This window comes from Glycine max, chromosome 9 (genome assembly GCF_000004515.6).
Source record: "Glycine max cultivar Williams 82 chromosome 9, Glycine_max_v4.0, whole genome shotgun sequence".
In the NCBI taxonomy this organism is placed as follows: domain Eukaryota; kingdom Viridiplantae; phylum Streptophyta; class Magnoliopsida; order Fabales; family Fabaceae; genus Glycine; species Glycine max.
The window spans coordinates 43,942,725-43,961,064 of record NC_038245.2 but is presented as its reverse complement, the minus strand read 5'-3'; the positions used below and the strand labels follow the sequence as shown (position 1 = coordinate 43,961,064).

Genomic DNA, 18,340 nt, shown 5'->3' with positions numbered 1-18,340 from the left:
TGCTGCAGTTTTATTACACCTTGTTCTGTTTGAATTTTTTGCAACGAATATCTCTGGTTTAAACCTACGGCAGTTTATATTAAGAGGATTTACTTTTGCTGAATTATATTAAGAGGATATTAACATTTAACAAGCTTTTAAGATGCTCCGAAAAAAAAAATAGATGTGAGTCTTTTATTTTTATAATGAGTGAAAGTTTTAATTTTAGAATGAAGTTTTTGAGAGTGAGTTCTTTTGTTCATATATTGAAAAAAAAAATCTTTAGAATATTATCAGATTACATTTTGTCTAAGAGCGTTTTATTGAAAAAAGAATCAATTTTTGAGTCAAAATTTATCCATGTTATTGTATATATGGTAATTACTTTCTTTAAGAATTGACCTACAGTTTTCATTACACTTATATGATAATTATTTTTTAGGTCTTTAGTTCCACTCCATATATTGAAAGAAAAAAAAAACTTAAATATCCGTGAGTGCTTTATTTTTTTTTAAAAAAATTGAGTTAGTTTTTATGCATACTATTGTGTAGTACATACTAATTGTTCTGTTTTCTTTATGAACTAACATCCTTTTATTTTCACAAGTGTAAAATTTTAATAGTAAAAAATAAGAAAATTTGCATAAAATAATAACCCAAAATGTGGTATTAAAAGAAGAGTATTTTATTTCGATAGGTATATTAGAATGAGATAGAATATATGAAATTTATATTATGTTTGATGTGTTTTAAAATAGAATAAAGTTGCACATAAAATTAAAAATAGTATATTTAATTTATTAAAAATTTTGAATAAAAAGTAAGGATAAAAAAAGAAATAATTTTGGAGTTTAATAGACGTACTGTGCATTATCAAGATAAAAAAATTACACTGTGAACTAATTAAAATTATTTCTTAGTATAAGTTTTAAGGTAATAACTATAAAAATCATTATGTGTAAAAAGTGCTTACACTATCATTACATATATACTATTATTTATTTTAAAGTTGATTTACATATATACTATTATTTATTTTAAAGTTGATAGATTGATAGTTATACTATCAATCAATTAAAAATCACTTTAGATATCACTTTCTCATACATGCAAATCTATAACTTGATTATTATATAAAAAAAACTTTTAGATTATCAATTTGTTGTAATTGAATTTATAAAACAAATCATTTGATTACATTATATTTTCACTTCGGATTTAATTGTTGAATGCTACTCTACTAGCTTGAAGTACATATAGCACAATCATGCTGGACTTTTGTAAATCACGGGTGATCATGATCCTTTTTTTTCATTCACAAGAGGTTCAACTCAAAATCTCTCTTGGTGATATTAGCTTTGACAATAACTTTAGAACTAGAACCAAGCGGTGAAGTTGATTCTTCAGTCAATTATGTAACTAAAAATTACCAAGACATTGCAAAATCAAAGCCTGTCTGGGAAAACCAAACAAAACTGACACTTTTTCTTTATTCTGTGTAGGATCGCTGAGATTCTCGTAAAAGAGGAGTAGTCGACAGGGTCCGTCATCATCAAAGAATTCATTAATTGAAGCTGTTGCAAAAGGGATAAACCGAGTGGCTTCTTACATCATGTTTTGGTGCTTTGGGGTTCTATGTAATTGTTCTTTACGAGTGCTGTCATTCATCTTTATTTACTTTTGTGCTTTCGGATTGGAAAATCAATAATGTTATAGACGACGTATCGGAAAAACAATAAAAATGAGGTAGAGAATATTTTTTAAAAAAAAATGACTCGGCTTTACTCCCATTACAGCCATATAATTAACCCTTTTACACTACCTCTTCCGAAATCCAAATGTAATTGAAACACATCCTATTCATATTGATTTTATTTTGTTACAAAATACAATTGAAACTCACTGAACTTTTAGCAGATGGTTTCCACCTTTGCATTTGATCACAGTGGCTTCACCAGTCTGGAAGAACGTATTGAACCTGTAACATTCTAAGGGATTGTGCTTATACTATCCCTCAGAGTGCTGTTTGCAGCCCTTTGGTCCATAATGCTTAGTGCCACGCCTGACAATCGCTTTGCATAAGTAGCAGTAATGGCGTTGGCATGCCCAGCAAAACAAGTGATTATTATTTCCAATCTGTTGAAGAATTCAAAATGGCAATAGAGAAAGTTGTTAGTGATGACAGAGAAACTGTCCTCCAAACAACAAAATAGACAGTAAAATAGAAGTTCACTTCTGTAGTAATACAATATGAAAACTGGAAGGTCACTTCTGTAGTAGATAGTAAAATAGAGTTCACCACAGGTATATCATAGGCTAACCAAATGCATAATATTTAATCCCAATCAAAGTCATAGACTCCACTAATTCAGTAATTCAACAATAATCAAATACATTCAACAAATACTTTCGTGCCATGTTTTTGTAAGGAACAAACACAAAGCTTTACTCACCTTTGGATTATATTGACGACAACTAGGACACGCCAAGCCATGTTGAGGAAAGAGCTCAGCCTGTAGTTGTCCTACCGCCTGGCGATGATTAATGCGCTCTTCCCAGGAATCAACCATTTCTCGTGGGAACAATTCACATGAACCATCCCTTGAATGAATAAAAAAAAAGAAACAAATACAAGTTCCAGAAGAATTTTTTACATTGAATCTTGGGCAGATGCAAATCAAGTAAAAGTATTTTTACAGTGCTTTTAAAAAGCCAAATACCTGAAATGTCCATATGGATCTGATGCATCAATTGCTTTGTTGCAGCGGTAACAGAAGTATTGTTCACAGTTACCACATTTCATTTTGTTACAACCTTCAGTTCGAGAAATTGCCATGTCACAAGAAGGGCACAGCTTGGAATCACGATGAATTTCTTTCATATTGAGCATTTCATTGATCTTTTCACGTTCCCTTCGCTTTTGATCTTCCTTTAATTGAGACAAATTTTGACGGTCCTATAATTGTCAACGGAATTAAATGTCACAGCACGGAATTAAATGTCACAGCAAATTGTATGGGATTGCACATTTATTTGTAACAATTACTCTCTTAATTAGGATAATTAGCTGTAATTGTATATATGGCAGTTTAGCTATTTTATTGGGCTGAAAATCAGGATAATTAGCTGTAATTGTGTATATGGCAGTTTAGCTATTTATTGGGCTGAAAATCAGCTTGACAGATTGTAATTAAAGTGTATTTATATGAGAAATCTCTATGAGGAGCAGCAGTTTTTGGCCTAACCTTTTCTGAGTTTAACATGGTATCAGCCTAGGTTTCGATCCAAGACCCTAGTCTGCACTTCTTTCCTTGTTCTTTCAGCCTTGTCCAAGTTCCAGTTCTCTCCAAGTCCTTGTTTTTTTCTGTTTCTTGGTCATTTCTTTCCCAGTCCAGATTACCATCCCTTGTTTCATGTCTACCGAAAAGTATGATGTTCTCTTGGTTCGCCTTAATGGCAAAAACTACTCAGCTTGGGCATTCCAATTCTAGATCTTTGTCACTGGAAAAGACTTATGGGGTCATGTTGACAGCAGCTCTCCCGTCCCTGACAAAGACACAGCTAAGGTTGAACACGCCAAATGGACAGTCAAAGATGCTCAAGTCATGGCCTGGATCCTAGGCTCTGTCGATCCCAACATTGTCCTGAATCTTCGGCCTTACAAGACAGCAGCCACAATGTGGAATTACTTGAAGAAAGTCTACAGTCAGAACAATGAAGCTCGAAGGTTTCAGCTTGAACACGACATCGCTACCTTTAAACAGGATAGTCTCTCCATCTCTGATTTTTACTCTCAATTCATAAATCTTTGGGCTGAATACACTGATATAGTTTATGCGGACTTGCCTTCTGAAGGCCTCAATTCAGTCCAAACAGTTCATGAAACTACTAAACGTGATCAATTTCTTATGAAATTGAGATCTGATTTTGAAGGTATTCGGTCCAACCTCATGCATAGAAATCATGTACCATCACTGGATGCATGTTTTAATGCTCTGTTGCGTGAAGAACAGCGCCTCCTTACACAGTCCATCATTGAAGATCACAAATCCGCTATTGTTCCAGTGGCATATGTGGCCCGAGGAAAACCAAAAAGCCATGACATGCGTACTGTTCAATGTTTCTGTTGCAAGCAATTTGGACATTATGCTTCTAACTGTCCGAACAAATTCTGCAACTACTGCAAAAAGGATGGACATATTATTAAAGAATGCCCCATAAGGCCACCCAAGCGAAATGTCACAGCTTTTACAGCCTCAGTTGATTCATCTGTTCCTAATAATTCAGTAAATCCAACACCTGTTCAGCAACAAGCTCCTGATCCTGCTCCGACTATGACCCCTGAAATGGTTCAACAAATGATCATTTCAGCATTCTCTGCTTTAGGAATCTCAGGTAAATCCTCTCCCCCTTGGTATTTTGATTCGGGGGCTTCCAACCACATGACCAACAATGCTCAATTTCTTACTAATATCAAAAAATATCTTGGAGACCTTAAGATACACACCGCTGATGGAAATCCTTTGCCTATCACAGCCACTGGTGATATTTCTCCATCTCTAACCAATGTTTTTGTTTCTCCTGGTCTCACTAGTAATCTTATTTCAGTTGGTCAATTAGTTGACAATGATTGTCAAGTACAATTCTCACAGTCTGGTTGTCTTGTGCAGGATCAACACTCAGGGAAGATAATCGCGAAGGGGCCTAAAGTTGGACGCCTTTTCCCAATCCAATTCTCATTGCCTTCCAGTCTTTCTTTGCCTTTAGTTTCTTGTAATTCTGCTATTGTTGATTACCAAGTGTGGCATAAGCGTCTTGGACATTCAAACGCAAATGTACTTCATGACTTGCTCAAATCTAATTATCTTGGAAATAAACACAATTCATCTCTCAATGCTGTTCACTTTGATTGTATTCCTTGTAAACTTGGTAAAAGTAAAATTCTGCCTTTTCCAACACATCAGTCTAATGTAACACAACCTTTTGAAATCATCCACAGTGATGTTTGGGGGGTGGCACCGGTTATATCTCATGCTCATTATAAATATTTCATAACTTTTATTGATGATTATAGTCGCTTCACTTGGGTCTATTTTCTGCGATCAAAAGATGAAGTCTTTTCCACTTTCAAATTTTTTCATGCCTTTGTTCAGACCCAATTTTCGTCAAAAATAAAAATCTTTCGCTCTGATAATGGGGGAGAATAAATGTCACACTCATTTCAGGACTTCTTGCAATCCAATGACATTGTATCCCAAAGGTCATGCCCCTCAACTCCACAACAAAATGGGGTAGCGGAAAGAAAAAATCGCCATTTGCTTGATGTTGTCTGCACCCTTTTGCTGGAGTCTCATGTGCCATCACATTTTTGGTGTGAAGCCCTCTCCACTGCAGTTCATCTTATCAACCGATTGCCATCTCCATCAATAGGTAATGAATCCCCTTTCAATCGGTTATATGGTCATCCACCCAATTACTCAAATCTTCGTATCTTTGGTTGTGTGTGTTATGTCCATCTTCCTCCAAGAGAACGCACCAAGCTCACTGCACAATCTGTTGAATGTGCCTTTCTTGGATATTCTCCTCATCAAAAGGGTTTTCTATGTTATGATCCTACCATCCGTAGGATTCGAGTATCTAGAAATGTCATTTTCCAAGAAAATGTATACTTTTTTGCATCATATCCTGACCTTACCTCTTCTCCAATTTCTGTTTTGCCATTGTTTTCTAACTCTCATGCAGGAGAACCATCTCCTAAACCTCTCTTGACCTACAGCAGACGTAGCACTGCAAACCAAAATCAACAGACAGAACCTCAAGGGCCCCTTCGAGATAATTCCTTGGCTGCTGATCCAGTAGAAGAACCAGAACCAGCTCCTCCAAGACGCAGCTCACGCATTATTAAGCCCCCAGACAGGTATATCCATTCCATGACAGCCTCATTATCCTCTATTCCTATCCCTTCCTCTTATAGCCAGGCCATGAAGAATGCTTGTTGGCAGAAAGCTATTGAAACTGAACTTCTAGCATTGGAAGAAAATCAAACATGGGATATAGTCCCATGTCCCACATCTGTTAAGCCTTTAAGTAGCAAGTTTGTATTCTCTATAAAGCTGCGTTCGGATGGATCCATAGATCGTTACAAAGCTCGTTTAGTTGTGCTTGAAAATAAGCAACAATATGGACTGGACTATGATGAGACTTTTGCACCGGTCGCCAAGATGACAACTGTGCGCACTATTCTTGCTCTTGCTGCCTCACAATCTTGGCCACTACATCAAATGGATGTCAAAAACGCATTCCTTCACGGTGACCTTAAGGAGGAAGTTTACATCAAGCTTCCTAATGGTATGCCTACCCCTTCACCTAATACTGTTTGCAAACTGAAACGCTCTTTATATGGATTAAAACAGGCACCAAGAGTATGGTTTGAAAAGTTTCGCTCGACACTACTTATTTTTGAATTCACTCAAAGTCAGTATGATCCCTCTCTTTTCCTACAAAGGACTCCTAAAGGCATCGTGGTGCTTCTTGTTTATGTGGATGACATTGTGGTCACTGGTTCAGATCAAGATGCTGTTTCTAGAATAAAAAATCAGTTGCATTCAACCTTTCAGATGAAAGACTTAGGTCATCTCACTTATTTCTTGGGTTTAGAGGTGCATTATCATCACCAAGGCATTTCTCTATGTCAGCACAAGTATATTCAAGACTTGGTTCAACTAGCTGGACTCCCAAATGCCACCCCTGTTGACACTCCCATGGAAGTTAATGTTAAATATCGGAGAGATGAAGGTGAACTTCTTGATGATCCCACTCACTATCGCAAGCTCGTGGGAAGTCTCATCTATCTAACTATCACTCGCCCAAATATTTCTTTTGTTGTCCACACCGTGAGTAAGTTCATGCAATCTCCGAGGCATTTGCATCTTTCAGCAGTAAAACGGATCATTAGATACCTCCTTGGCACCCCAAAGCATGGTCTGTTTTTTCCTGCTGATTCCTCCATACAACTCCAAGCATACAGTGATGCTGATTGGGCTGGTTGTCCAAACACAAGAAAATCCACTACTGGCTGGTGTATGTTCCTAGGGAATGCTCCTATTTCATGGAAATGTAAGAAACAAGATTCAGTCTCAAAGTCCTCCACTGAAGCAGAATATCGCGCGATGTCTGCCGCTTGTTCCGAAATAATATGGCTGCGTGGTCTCCTCACAGTGCTTGGATTCTCTCAAGCACAACCAACTCCGCTGCATGCTGACAACACCAGTGCCATACAGATTGCAGCGAATCCAGTTTACCATGAACGGACTAAACATATTGAGGTTGACTGTCACTCTATTCGCGATGCCTATGATCGAAGAGTCATCAGTCTACCACACATCTCAACTTCCATTCAAATAGCTGACATTTTCACTAAAACATTAACACGTCAGCGACACAATTTTCTACTTAGCAAATTGATGCTAGTCGATTTCCGGGCATCAATTTGAGGGGGGATGTCAACGGAATTAAATGTCACAGCACGGAATTAAATGTCACAGCAAATTGTATGGGATTGCACATTTATTTGTAACAATTACTCTCTTAATTAGGATAATTAGCTGTAATTGTATATATGGCAGTTTAGCTATTTTATTGGGCTGAAAATCAGGATAATTAGCTGTAATTGTGTATATGGCAGTTTAGCTATTTATTGGGCTGAAAATCAGCTTGACAGATTGTAATTAAAGTGTATTTATATGAGAAATCTCTATGAGGAGCAGCAGTTTTTGGCCTAACCTTTTCTGAGTTTAACAATAATAAGGACAAAAATCAGAAAACTGGAGGCATTTTTTTGGTTAAATAATTACAGCCAAAAATCAAGAAAAATGATAATAGAATAGAAAGACGTGTCAAAATACATACCTTTTGAACATCAAGAGCAATAGTAACTAGCAACAGACTAGACTCAAATCAAGACAATGACAGGATCAATCACACATTTGGGGGTGGTTAGAGGTTGCTAGTTAATTAAGAGTAGTTATTTAGTTGTAAGGTTGATTAGTTAATTTGTTAGTTGTTAGTTACTAATAAGCTCTACAAATAGAGCATGTATCACACATTTTTTGCATCATCCTCATTTTCAATCAATCTCACTCTATTAGTTTTCTCAATTCTCTTTGATCTCTTGGGCTCAAAGATAAGGCAAAAAAAGCTAGTAATTAAGATATTGAATTTCAAAAGCAGCTACATATGGGTGGAGCTGTAGAGATCTGCTTACTATAGGAGTAAGTATTGTTAAACTTACACCACTCAATATTTTTTTATTGACACTATCAATCTAACATTAAATTAATAGTTCTCATTAAAAGTTTGAAAATTTTCATCATCAATCAAATACATTTTAGCATATAATACACCTTTAAAATATAAGTAAATGCTGGTTATAAGAATACATACCTCTGTATTCACCAAAAAAAAAAATAAAAAAAATCATGCCTGTGATCTATGACAAGTTGACAACTAAACCATTTGTCTGATTATGGATTCAAATACCATACCTGCAAAATCTGAAGCTTCATATCTAGACTCATGCATGCTATGCCAACATGGCGTCGTTCCCTGCAAAGGGTACAAAAGCTAAAGTAACATTTTGGGCATTGAGCATGCTGGTCTTCATCCTCTATGCAGGGTGTTTCACACCTTGGACAATAAACAACATCAGACATTGATGCAAGTGTTTTTTCCAACATCATGGATTCCCAGCGCTCATAATCTGTGTCATCCAGCAATTGTTTTAAAAGGCCAGGAGGAATCATAATTGCACATTTTGCTTCAGGACATTTAAGATTACTAACAGTGCCTTCCTTTACATGTATCTGGGCAAAGGTCTGCAAGCATTTGAGGCAAAAAAAATGCTCACATGGTAACCGGATGAACTGAGAGCCTGGTAAAGTGGCAGACATAAGAACCATGTTCAATATTAACTCTATTTGAGCAAACATGGAGAAAAAAGCAGAATCAAGTCTTACAAATAAGTAATAAAGCATAGTTAAAAGAAAACTTCTTTAGAGGCCAACAATGCAAACGATAATATCCATGCATGTCAATAGAAAGATGTAGCATTGTATTAGCTCAAGTGGTAATGTGGTATAGCATTAGCTTTTCCACATATAGAATTATAAAGTCCATAAGATGGGGCAAAAAAATATAGAATAGGCAAGGAGTAAGATCCATTTTACAACCAGAGCAAAGACTGTAAAGGGATTTAATATAAGGTCAAAAGCAATATTGGGATTGAAATGGCATGAAGCCATGGACTTGATTTAGAGCAAAACTAGCCAAACATCTGGTTTCATTTAACAACATGAAAATGTTCATATTAGTCTACTACAACATAAGCTAGCATAGGTTAGTCAAATATGTGTATGCTTGGATAATTAGTTTAGAACAAAATAAAACTTATGTATTGATACCCTACCAAATAATAAAGCACCAATTATTACAATAAGTCAAACTGTTAATGATTCACCACAATGAAGTTTAAAGAACTGTTTATAAACAGTGATGAACAGACATACAGTCCCAAGTCTCAACAAGAGAAGGTAACTCTGTTGTGAATTGTGATGGTAATGGTATAAGCTGAAATTTAAAATTAGTTGCAACTTTGTGTAAGACCAAGTCAGGCTTTCCTTTGAAGAGTAATAGTGTGTATAAATTATCAGGCACAAATAGGAATTTACCTGCATATTCACTAAAGCAAATGTTACAATCATGCAATTCTTTGAGGAAGTTCTCATTGTGTCTCTCATCGTTGTAACTTCGTAAAAAAGGAATATCAACATCAATGCATTCAGCTCCTGAAATAACACGCTCATCCTGGACATAATTCATGCCATAAGGCCCAAGTATGATTTCCTCATCAAATCCCAGATGAGAAAGAGAAGAACTATGTAACCATTCTACCCAAGGGTAAATCACTTCCTGACCCTGTTGTTCTTCCCATATTGAATCCAACTTGTAGCACAGATTCAGAATCTTCACAGGTTCCAACCACTTAACAGAGAGTGTAAAAATAGGTGGTTGGTCGCTTGGGTACGACTTAGGTAATAAACACGTCAAAACAATTGGTGGTAGATATTGAACTTTGAAAGTGTACAAGAACTCATCTGAATTGCTGCTTAGAGTCTCAAGTTGATTGATAGAGTTTAGGTTAGCAGTAATGGCAATTTCACCCAAAACATCAACATTTATATGTATCTGAGGAAGGGAAAAAAAAAAAAGAAATAATAACAGAGTCAGTATTAGGTTTCAGAGAATCTTCATTGTAACAAAACTAAGCCAAAACTATATTATTAGGTTTACAGCAGCAACACCTGAAAACAACGCAGGCCTTTCCACCTCTCAAGGCTGAAAACGTTTTCTCCATAAATTGACTCCACCACAAGTATCTACAAAATAGAAATCACGTGCCATAATACTTCTGCATCAAATCAATACGACAAAACTTAAATGAAGTTCTTAAGTGTTTTTTCCCCGTGTTTTTCAATGAGAATCGAGTTTTAGCTATTAATAACCTACAAAACTTAGAATGCAGTACTGTTCTCCAATCAAAATTAGAGTTTCACCTGAGTAAATTGCGTAATACTAAGATTTGCATCAAAGGTTAACATAGATTACCGAAATGAAGCTACTATTTGATTGGAAAACGTTATTAAAAGCACCTAAGAAATTATATCTACATAGTTACCGAAGTAAAACTAAAATTCATAGGAGAACATAAACAAAAAGTCAAAAACACCAAAGCAACTACATCTAAGCTTGGTCCTAACTTTAGTACAAAACACTAGCTGAAACACTAATTCCGATTTCGATTCTACAGCGTTATTTCTACCTCATCTTGCTGCGATTGATCATTGATTCTGATCTGTTCCTCGGACAATTCAGGTTCCTCGATTTTACAGAGCAACTTATCAACCCTGGCTTGAATATAATCATCATTATCATCACCGTCTCCTTCCTCGGCCTTGCTTGAACTAGCCACGCGATCGGAGCCGTCAACGGTGTTGATCTCGGAGGCACCGGCACCGTCCTTGTTATGGCGATTTTGCGGCGTGCCAGTGGCTTCAACGTTTACATTGTCCTCCACGGAGTGAGAATTGGAAGAAGAAGGAGCCGGTTCGGGCATGCTGACGACACGGTATTGCAAGTCTGGTGGTGGTGGTGCTGTTGTGGACCTCGGTTCCTACGTGCGGGCTTGCGGTGGTTTGGTTGGCCAAAATTTTGGTGAGGAGAAGAAGGGTTCGGAGTGAAGGAGGAGGAGTCTTCCGCCGCGCGCTGTTGCATTGGCACTTTATTTTGTTCTTTCTTAGTTGTAAAATACTGTATATCTTAATCTTAATTCCATCAAGACCGTCCTTCTTATGAGTTATGACTGGTTTAGTGGTCAAAATAAGATTTAATAGGCTATGCCACCAGGATAAAAATAAGATAAAATTTAATATTATCATATGTTTAGTGTTCATCAGAAAAATATCATTTGATTGATATTACTTATAACTTTCTAAAAATTAACTTTTAATTGATTTTTTTTATAAATTATGATAATTATAAAAAAAAACTAAATTATACAAAATGTATTACTTTATTTAGGAGTTAATTTAGTAGGGTCTAATGAAGGGGTTTTTTCTCCTACCTACATCTATAGCAAATATGACTAATTAGAAAAAATGATTATCTTTTTCAAAATCAAGAGGTTTCTTATATTTGTTAACAATTTTGGACAATCTTCATATTTCTTTAATTCTTTTTTATCTTTATATATCGTTTATTCTATCAACTCCGATACAACATATTGGTGCTTATCATCTTGATACTAATATCGCAATGTCTTGCACCTCCCATCATACAAGACTTTAATTAATGACATCTCAATACTTATGTTAATATTATTATTGTAGGTGGATTTTACTCAAGGTAGAATTTCATCTTAACTACCAAGATGATCCAAACACATTCTTAAGTGACTAAATTATACTCTTGGAATGACCATTGATTTGTGGTGATAAGTAGAACTAAGTCATGACTTTGTGCCTAATACCCAATACAAACTCTACTAAAATCTTGATGTGAACCTCAAATCTCCATCATATGTGATGTTCGAAGGTATTCCGTGTAAAAACTTTTTTATATATGATTAAGTCAATCTCTAAAGAAAATACATAATGTTAATAGGTAAGAAGTAAGCATACTTCACAACCTATGAACAATGACCTATACAACATTAAACACATTTATTGTCATAGGAAACACACAACAAAATCCATGATGATATTACTCCATTTTCATTTAGGAACTTCCATCGTTTGCAACAAACCAACATATCCTTGATGCCATTAGCTTTTTGACAAGTCGTCATATATTCTACCACATTCCTCTTCATACCAACAAACCAACATATCCTTGATGCCATTAGCTTTTTGACAAGTCGTCATATATTCTACCACATTCCTCTTCATACCAAACCACCACAAATTGTGACATAACTTCATACTCTTTTAACTTTGATCTAAGACGAGTTGTCTTATTTTTGAGTCCTAAGATACACAAACTCTAACCGTGAATCTTAAGATAACATCATCTCCTAAATTGAAGTCTACGACTTTATTAGTCCTCAACAACTTATTCGTCTTGCACAAAGTTGAGTTTAACAACTATTCTCCCTTGCGGTCTCAAGAAAATTACACTTTATAATGTAATTATGTCACAACTAAAGTGATCATGATCCATCTCTATATATAAATTTATATCTTTAAACTTTTTCACTCATTTTAACTCTTTCACCGTCAAAACGAACACATAATTTATATTTCTACTTAGAGCATTCACTACTATGTTTGCCTTGCCTAGGTGATACATCAACTGAAAATCAGTCTTTCAAGATCTTCCCACAACATCCCTTTCTTATGTTCAACAAATACTTTAAACTCATGAAATCACTTAACATGTCAACCTTTTCTTAAAAAGAGTGACGTCTCTATATTCTCAAAGCAAACACCATTGCAGCCAATTTCAAATCATGTGTAGGCTAGTTTCTCTTACACATTTTCATCTATCGAAATGCATATGTCATAACCTTCCCATAATGCATTAGTACACAATTCAATCCCAAATAAAAGACATCATAACTAATCTCGAAAGGCATGTCAAAGTTAGATAGAACCCACACTGTTAAAGTATTCAACTTCTATTATTAAATTATAGAAACTTCTCTTATAATCTTCAATCCAACAAAAGGTTGACCCTTGGTAGTAAATACTATTTATAGATTTTTTATTTTCTTAATTAATTAATTTATTCAAGAGAAAAAGCTACCAGAGCCGCAAATAGTAAATCTTGAGATAGAGCAAACATTTCATCTTTTTCGGCCTCCTAATTCCAAGAAGAAAAATGAAAATTATTTAGAAAAATGAAAAGAAAAACAATAAAAGATAATTTTAATTTCTAAAAAGAAAATATATTCGTTATATAACTCTTATACATATTCTATAAAAAAAAATTTATGAAACAACTGAGAAGTAGCGAGACATTTTTTGAGCCGAAGGTTTTTCTATCTTAGACTGGACCATCGTCTTCTCCTCTGAAATTTTTTACATAAAAAAAAAAAATACAACTGACAATGATTGTATTGTTAAAGTTGTAAACACAAATCAATTTTTTTTATATAAACGTTAGTTATTACTTAGTTTTTTTGTTTTTTTTTTGACAATGTTCCTTGTTAGTTTATTTATTAAAAAAAAAGTTTCTTCTTCCCTTTTCATTTTCTTTGCAAGGATATTCTCTTTTAAAGATACTATTTGATACCTTTTGACTAGCTGGCTAAAATTCTGAAAGATGTAAATAGTGTTGTAAATTTTGAAGGAAATTAGAGCGATTCGGTAAATTTTCGTCTTCTGAGTATAGAAGAGAGGCGTTCCCACGCCGTCTTACGTCGCTTTCGCCGATTCCGAGCCTTTGATCGGTAAGATTCGCATCTGTTATCTGTATAATGTATTTTATTTTGTATTGGATCTGTCGTTGTAATCTGTTTGTAAATTCAATAATATTATATGCTAAAATTCAGTGTAACGTGAAATTTGTTGAGAGTTGGGAGTTAATTACGATGGAATATGATTTGCTGAGAGTTGGGAGTTATTAACACACTCGCGTTGTTGGTTGAAATTTGTTTTCTATTTTAATGGTATCATTTTTAGTTTGTTAGAGATAAATTTTTTTTGACAATTTTAAATCTTGTTATGAAGGTTAGGATATTCCACTTTATCCTTCCTTCCTTCTATTGAATGTATTCCTGTTCATTTTTACCTCTTGTCCTGTTTCACTTGTTTGTTGGCCTTTACCTATCCCAAATGCCTTTTAGTTTGAAAGGAATGCATGATGCTGATGATTAAGCCTCCACCCTCTGTAACTTTTCCTTCCTCAATCTCTGAATTGCTTCTTCTCTGCTTTTGCGGTGAAGAAATTCCGGCTCCAATCTCTTCCAATCCCTTCCACACGTAATCACTTGTGTGCAAACTGAATTTCTTGATATTGATTAGTTCCCTCACGCAGTGTTTCGTAATACTGTGACCTCTGAATTCTGAACCTAGTAAATGCAATTTGAAGTTTGAACAGATAGTATTTTTTCCATATCGGCTAAAAAAAGCACAGGAAATTTCATTTGGGTTTCATTTTCCAGGCTTGGTTAGAAAAATGAGTTTTTTTTTTATATGATGATGGGTTTTCTAGGTGTGCAATGTCCTCAATAATGGTTGTTTTTTAAACAACTCAACCAATCAGTTGGAATGAGGTAGTTAGAACGGGTAGGACATTACAAAGTAAATAGTAGAGGGGATGGGAGGTAGGTCAACTTGTCATTTGAGAGAGGTCCAGGGCATTTGGGCCAGAGAGGTGCAGATGCTCAAATTTTTGTAAGTTTTAAGCTAGATTTGGGGGAGATTTTCCCTATTATTTTAAATAAAATACCCAGTTTATATCAGTGTCTTAATAGGCACAAATTATTGACACTTAGATATTAATGAGATTGGTCTCTCGTTGAGATCTTTCTAGCACCATGCTGGCTGCCCGTCTTCTACCATTGAGATTTTACAAACTGTATTGGACATTTTAAAAACCTATTGGCAGAATTAAATAGGTTAAAAACTTCATAAATGAATGGTTGTCTGCTTCTGTATTTGTTCTGGTATTGTTTTCCTGGTAAATAGTAGTCAATGAATTTGATTCATGAAACATATAGGCCATGTCAGGTGAATTTGTTACAAGGATATATATTTCAGTGACTGATTTAGTTCTTTTATTTTTTAAGATACCATGTTAGGCCAGTTTCTATCACACCACTTGTTAGTCCTTCTGTATTCCTAATGTGTTAAAACTCAAAAAAATCAATCACATGTCACGTTCACTAAAACAAGCTGGCACAGCAATTAACGGGGCCATTGGAGCAGTAGTGTTCCATTTGCTGCAACTTTGTGTAGCTTTGCCTTTAATATTAAATGAACAATTAGTAGTGCACTTAAAACAAAGAAGTATTGAATTAGTCACTATATTATATGCCTTGCTTAGGAACCAAGTTGTTTGTTTACTCTAAATTTTGACTGAATGAATATGAGTGAATCTATAGGAGAAAGACTAGAAATTAAAAGGTTAATCTTTAATGAAGCCTCAGTGCCACTGTTGGAGTTATGGGTAATGAATGCATACCAACTTCCTATGTGGATTTCAAATGGCTTGGTTGCCCATTTTTGGTAAAAGAAAACCCAGTTGCAAAGTTTCTAATCTACAGGGGATCGTGATAGTTAAAGATCTCACACTTGGTAGGGGTGTGATGGCTGAGATTTGTGAGGAGGATGAGTAATCTGATATGGCAAGATTATGCACCAAGTTTTAACTTCATGTGTGTGTGTGTGTGTGTGTGACTGTGTATGTACACTTAATTGTATTTCTGTTTCTGCCCTTTGGCTAGTCTCCTACACTTGCATATGCAAAATCTAGTCTTGTATGCAGTGTTTGTTCTAGCAATGTGTCTCTCTTTTCCATATACGCAGTTATGTACTTGTAAGTATAAATAGATGCTTATGAAACTAATATTATCTTCAACATTGATTTTCTCCAGAATTCTGCAGTGAAGATGTAAGTGTAGCTGTGACTGATATCTTGAAGCTACCTCTGATGGATAAAAGCAATGGCTGCAGCTTCTCTAGTATATTTTCAATTGCTGTCTTTTCAAGTGCCATTTTTGTTGTCTCCTTGATTTTGGTTCGTCTCCTTTATGTCTTATATCGTAGCAGCAGGCCCTTGAGCAAAAGGGCTTCAAAACCTGTTAGTACCCTTATTATTTTAGGATCAGGTTTGCACTCACTTTTCCTCCTTTTCCATCCATATCAAAACATTTCATGAGAATTCCACAAATTTATAGTTTATCTGCTGTAGGTGGTCATACTGCTGAGATGCTTAATCTATTGGTAGTGCTACAGAAAGATAGGTTTAATCCAAGATTCTACATTGCTGCTGCTACTGATAATATGAGTCTTCAAAAAGCTCAGTTGTTGGAGAATTCCCTGGCTGCTGAGGTTCTATTTTTTGCTATGTCTCTAGAAGTACCTTTTATCCAATGAACTCTATTTTTCTTTTTTTACTTTGGTGTGTATGTGTGGGTGTTTTGGTGGGGGTGGGGGGGAGTTCTACAATATAAATTGGGTAGTTTTTAACTTGGTGCACCTTTATTGCAACATATGAATCAAATTATTAATGATGTATGTTGATGGCTATAGCAATAGGTGTTCTAACATTTTGTCTATGTTTTCATTTGATAATTATAGGAAAATTATGGGCTGAAGTCCTGTATATTTAGATGTGACAATAATTAGCTTTGACTGATGATTCGAAACATGACTACTACTAATGTTGCTTGAATAGGTAGATCCAAAGCAACATTGCCCCATGCTTTATAGTTTTCTTGCAGGAGTGTATCTAGGAATCCAATAATAGCTTATTGTCACAAGAACTTTGTAGTCTTTAAACTGCCATCATCCTTGATGGAAATTATTTTTGAATACTAAATTAAAATGTCCGTATTTTTTGAATGGTATCAATAGTTTCTTTTGCTGATTTCTGCCATTCTTTCTGGTTTGATAATCTCAAACTTTTCCAAGTTGCAGATTTGGGGACAGGAAATAGAGAATATATATCTATCTAACTGATAAAAAAAACGTGACCTTTTCTGTTTTCTATTTTCTTCTATTGACATGCAATATGTTAGTTTTAATTAGAGCTTGATGGGTTTTGAATTTCACTTCTGCTTGCTGGTTTACAGATTCTGATCAGAAATAGATTTTACTGCAGAATGCAACAAGGGTCACTGATACTGCACAGTTCATGAAGATATATCGGAGTAGGGAAGTTGGTCAATCATATATAACCTCCGTTTGGACTACTTTAGTTGCAATGGTACATGCGCTATGGCTAATGATTAAAATTAGACCTGAAGTGGTACCATGTCTATCATTCTTTGCTTCTATTATTAATTTTATTTTGTTACAATTTGAAGTGATTCTGTATTGCTACTGTCCAGATACTTTGCAATGGACCTGGAACTTGCATTCCCCTCTGTGCTATTGCATTCATATTTAAGGTTCATATTCCCTTATTCTTCTATCATTTCCATAATTTCATTTATCCACTTCATTTGATAATTTATGATTCTACTGAAATTGTTCAAGCTTCTGTGCAGGTACTGGGAATCAGATGGTCATTAATTTTCTACGTTGAGAGTATTGCAAGAGTGAGAAGACTCTCCTTGAGTGGCCTGCTCCTGTACAAGTTGCGGATGGCTGATCAACTTTTTGTTCAGTGGCCACAGCTGCAACGACAGTATCCCCGGGCTACCTATGTTGGTCGACTCATGTAACCAATTGGTTCCTTTAATATCATTAAGCAAAAGCTGCATTCCATGGTTCATAGTTGTATTGATTATTATATTTAAGTTCTCCCTGCATTTGTCAAAGTGTTTTTATAGGTTAATTGATTGCCATTCTTTGTTTTTTCAAAAGGACAAAGGAAGATAAGAAGATTAAGATATTCAAAGAGATTTTGATTACATACAAATTTGTGGGGTGTGAAACCGTTTTTTGATAACTACCTATTACTCGACTTTAGAAAGATTTTTTTCTTTGTAGTAGTATCGCTTACTTTCTAACTTTTCTTGCTAACTAGCACCTAGATCTTGAATTTGATGACGGGAATATTCGTTAGACCAAATTGGTATTACTCTTTATTTCAGATAGATTATTGATTTCTGTTATTTTTCATCCAACAAGCATCTTCA

At 35.1% G+C, this 18,340-nt stretch overlaps 2 protein-coding genes across 4 annotated transcripts; one reads left to right on the top strand and one right to left on the bottom strand.

Annotated features, from left to right (window-relative positions):
- Window positions 1–1,672: 1,672 nt before the first annotated feature.
- LOC100500662 (RWD, IBR and zinc finger domain-containing protein) lies at window positions 1,673–11,365 on the bottom strand. The gene is made up of 7 exons (NM_001250634.3): window positions 10,856–11,365; window positions 10,338–10,412; window positions 9,705–10,221; window positions 8,523–8,908; window positions 2,700–2,935; window positions 2,433–2,580; window positions 1,673–2,115 (listed from the first exon to the last, which is right to left on the bottom strand). The coding sequence occupies exons 1-7, from the start codon at window positions 11,147–11,149 to the stop codon at window positions 1,987–1,989; spliced, it is 1,785 nt and encodes a 594-aa protein (NP_001237563.2). The 5' UTR covers window positions 11,150–11,365; the 3' UTR covers window positions 1,673–1,986.
- Window positions 11,366–13,527: 2,162 nt separating this feature from the next.
- LOC100811229 (UDP-N-acetylglucosamine transferase subunit ALG14 homolog) lies at window positions 13,528–18,120 on the top strand. 3 transcript variants are annotated; one of them, XM_006587534.4, is made up of 6 exons: window positions 13,528–13,981; window positions 16,130–16,363; window positions 16,447–16,586; window positions 17,359–17,505; window positions 17,588–17,647; window positions 17,747–18,120. In XM_006587534.4, exons 2-6 carry the CDS (start codon window positions 16,186–16,188, stop codon window positions 17,921–17,923), a joined length of 702 nt encoding a protein of 233 aa, XP_006587597.3. In that variant the 5' UTR covers window positions 13,528–13,981; window positions 16,130–16,185; the 3' UTR covers window positions 17,924–18,120. The 3 variants fall into 3 exon arrangements, with proteins under 3 accessions (XP_006587597.3, XP_040861011.1, XP_014617792.2); XM_041005077.1 differs by having other exon boundaries at window positions 17,736–18,120; XM_014762306.3 differs by having other exon boundaries at window positions 13,545–13,981; window positions 17,359–17,463.
- Window positions 18,121–18,340: the final 220 nt, after the last annotated feature.

Bases quoted from the DNA above. Each gene is read 5' to 3' on its own strand.
- LOC100500662 (NM_001250634.3), bottom strand. From the start codon at position 11,149: ATGCCCGAACCGGCTCCTTCTTCTTCCAATTCTCACTCCGTGGAGGAC. The intron at 10,413-10,855 runs GTAGAAATAACG...TCTATTTTGTAG, and splicing joins ATCAATCGCAGCAAGATGAG to ATACTTGTGGTGGAGTCAAT. The intron at 2,116-2,432 runs GTGAGTAAAGCT...ATTCTTCAACAG, and splicing joins GTCGTCAATATAATCCAAAG to ATTGGAAATAATAATCACTT.
- LOC100811229 (XM_006587534.4), top strand. From the start codon at position 16,186: ATGGATAAAAGCAATGGCTGCAGCTTCTCTAGTATATTTTCAATTGCT. The intron at 16,364-16,446 runs GTTTGCACTCAC...TATCTGCTGTAG, and splicing joins CCTTATTATTTTAGGATCAG to GTGGTCATACTGCTGAGATG. The intron at 17,506-17,587 runs GTACCATGTCTA...GCTACTGTCCAG, and splicing joins TTAAAATTAGACCTGAAGTG to ATACTTTGCAATGGACCTGG.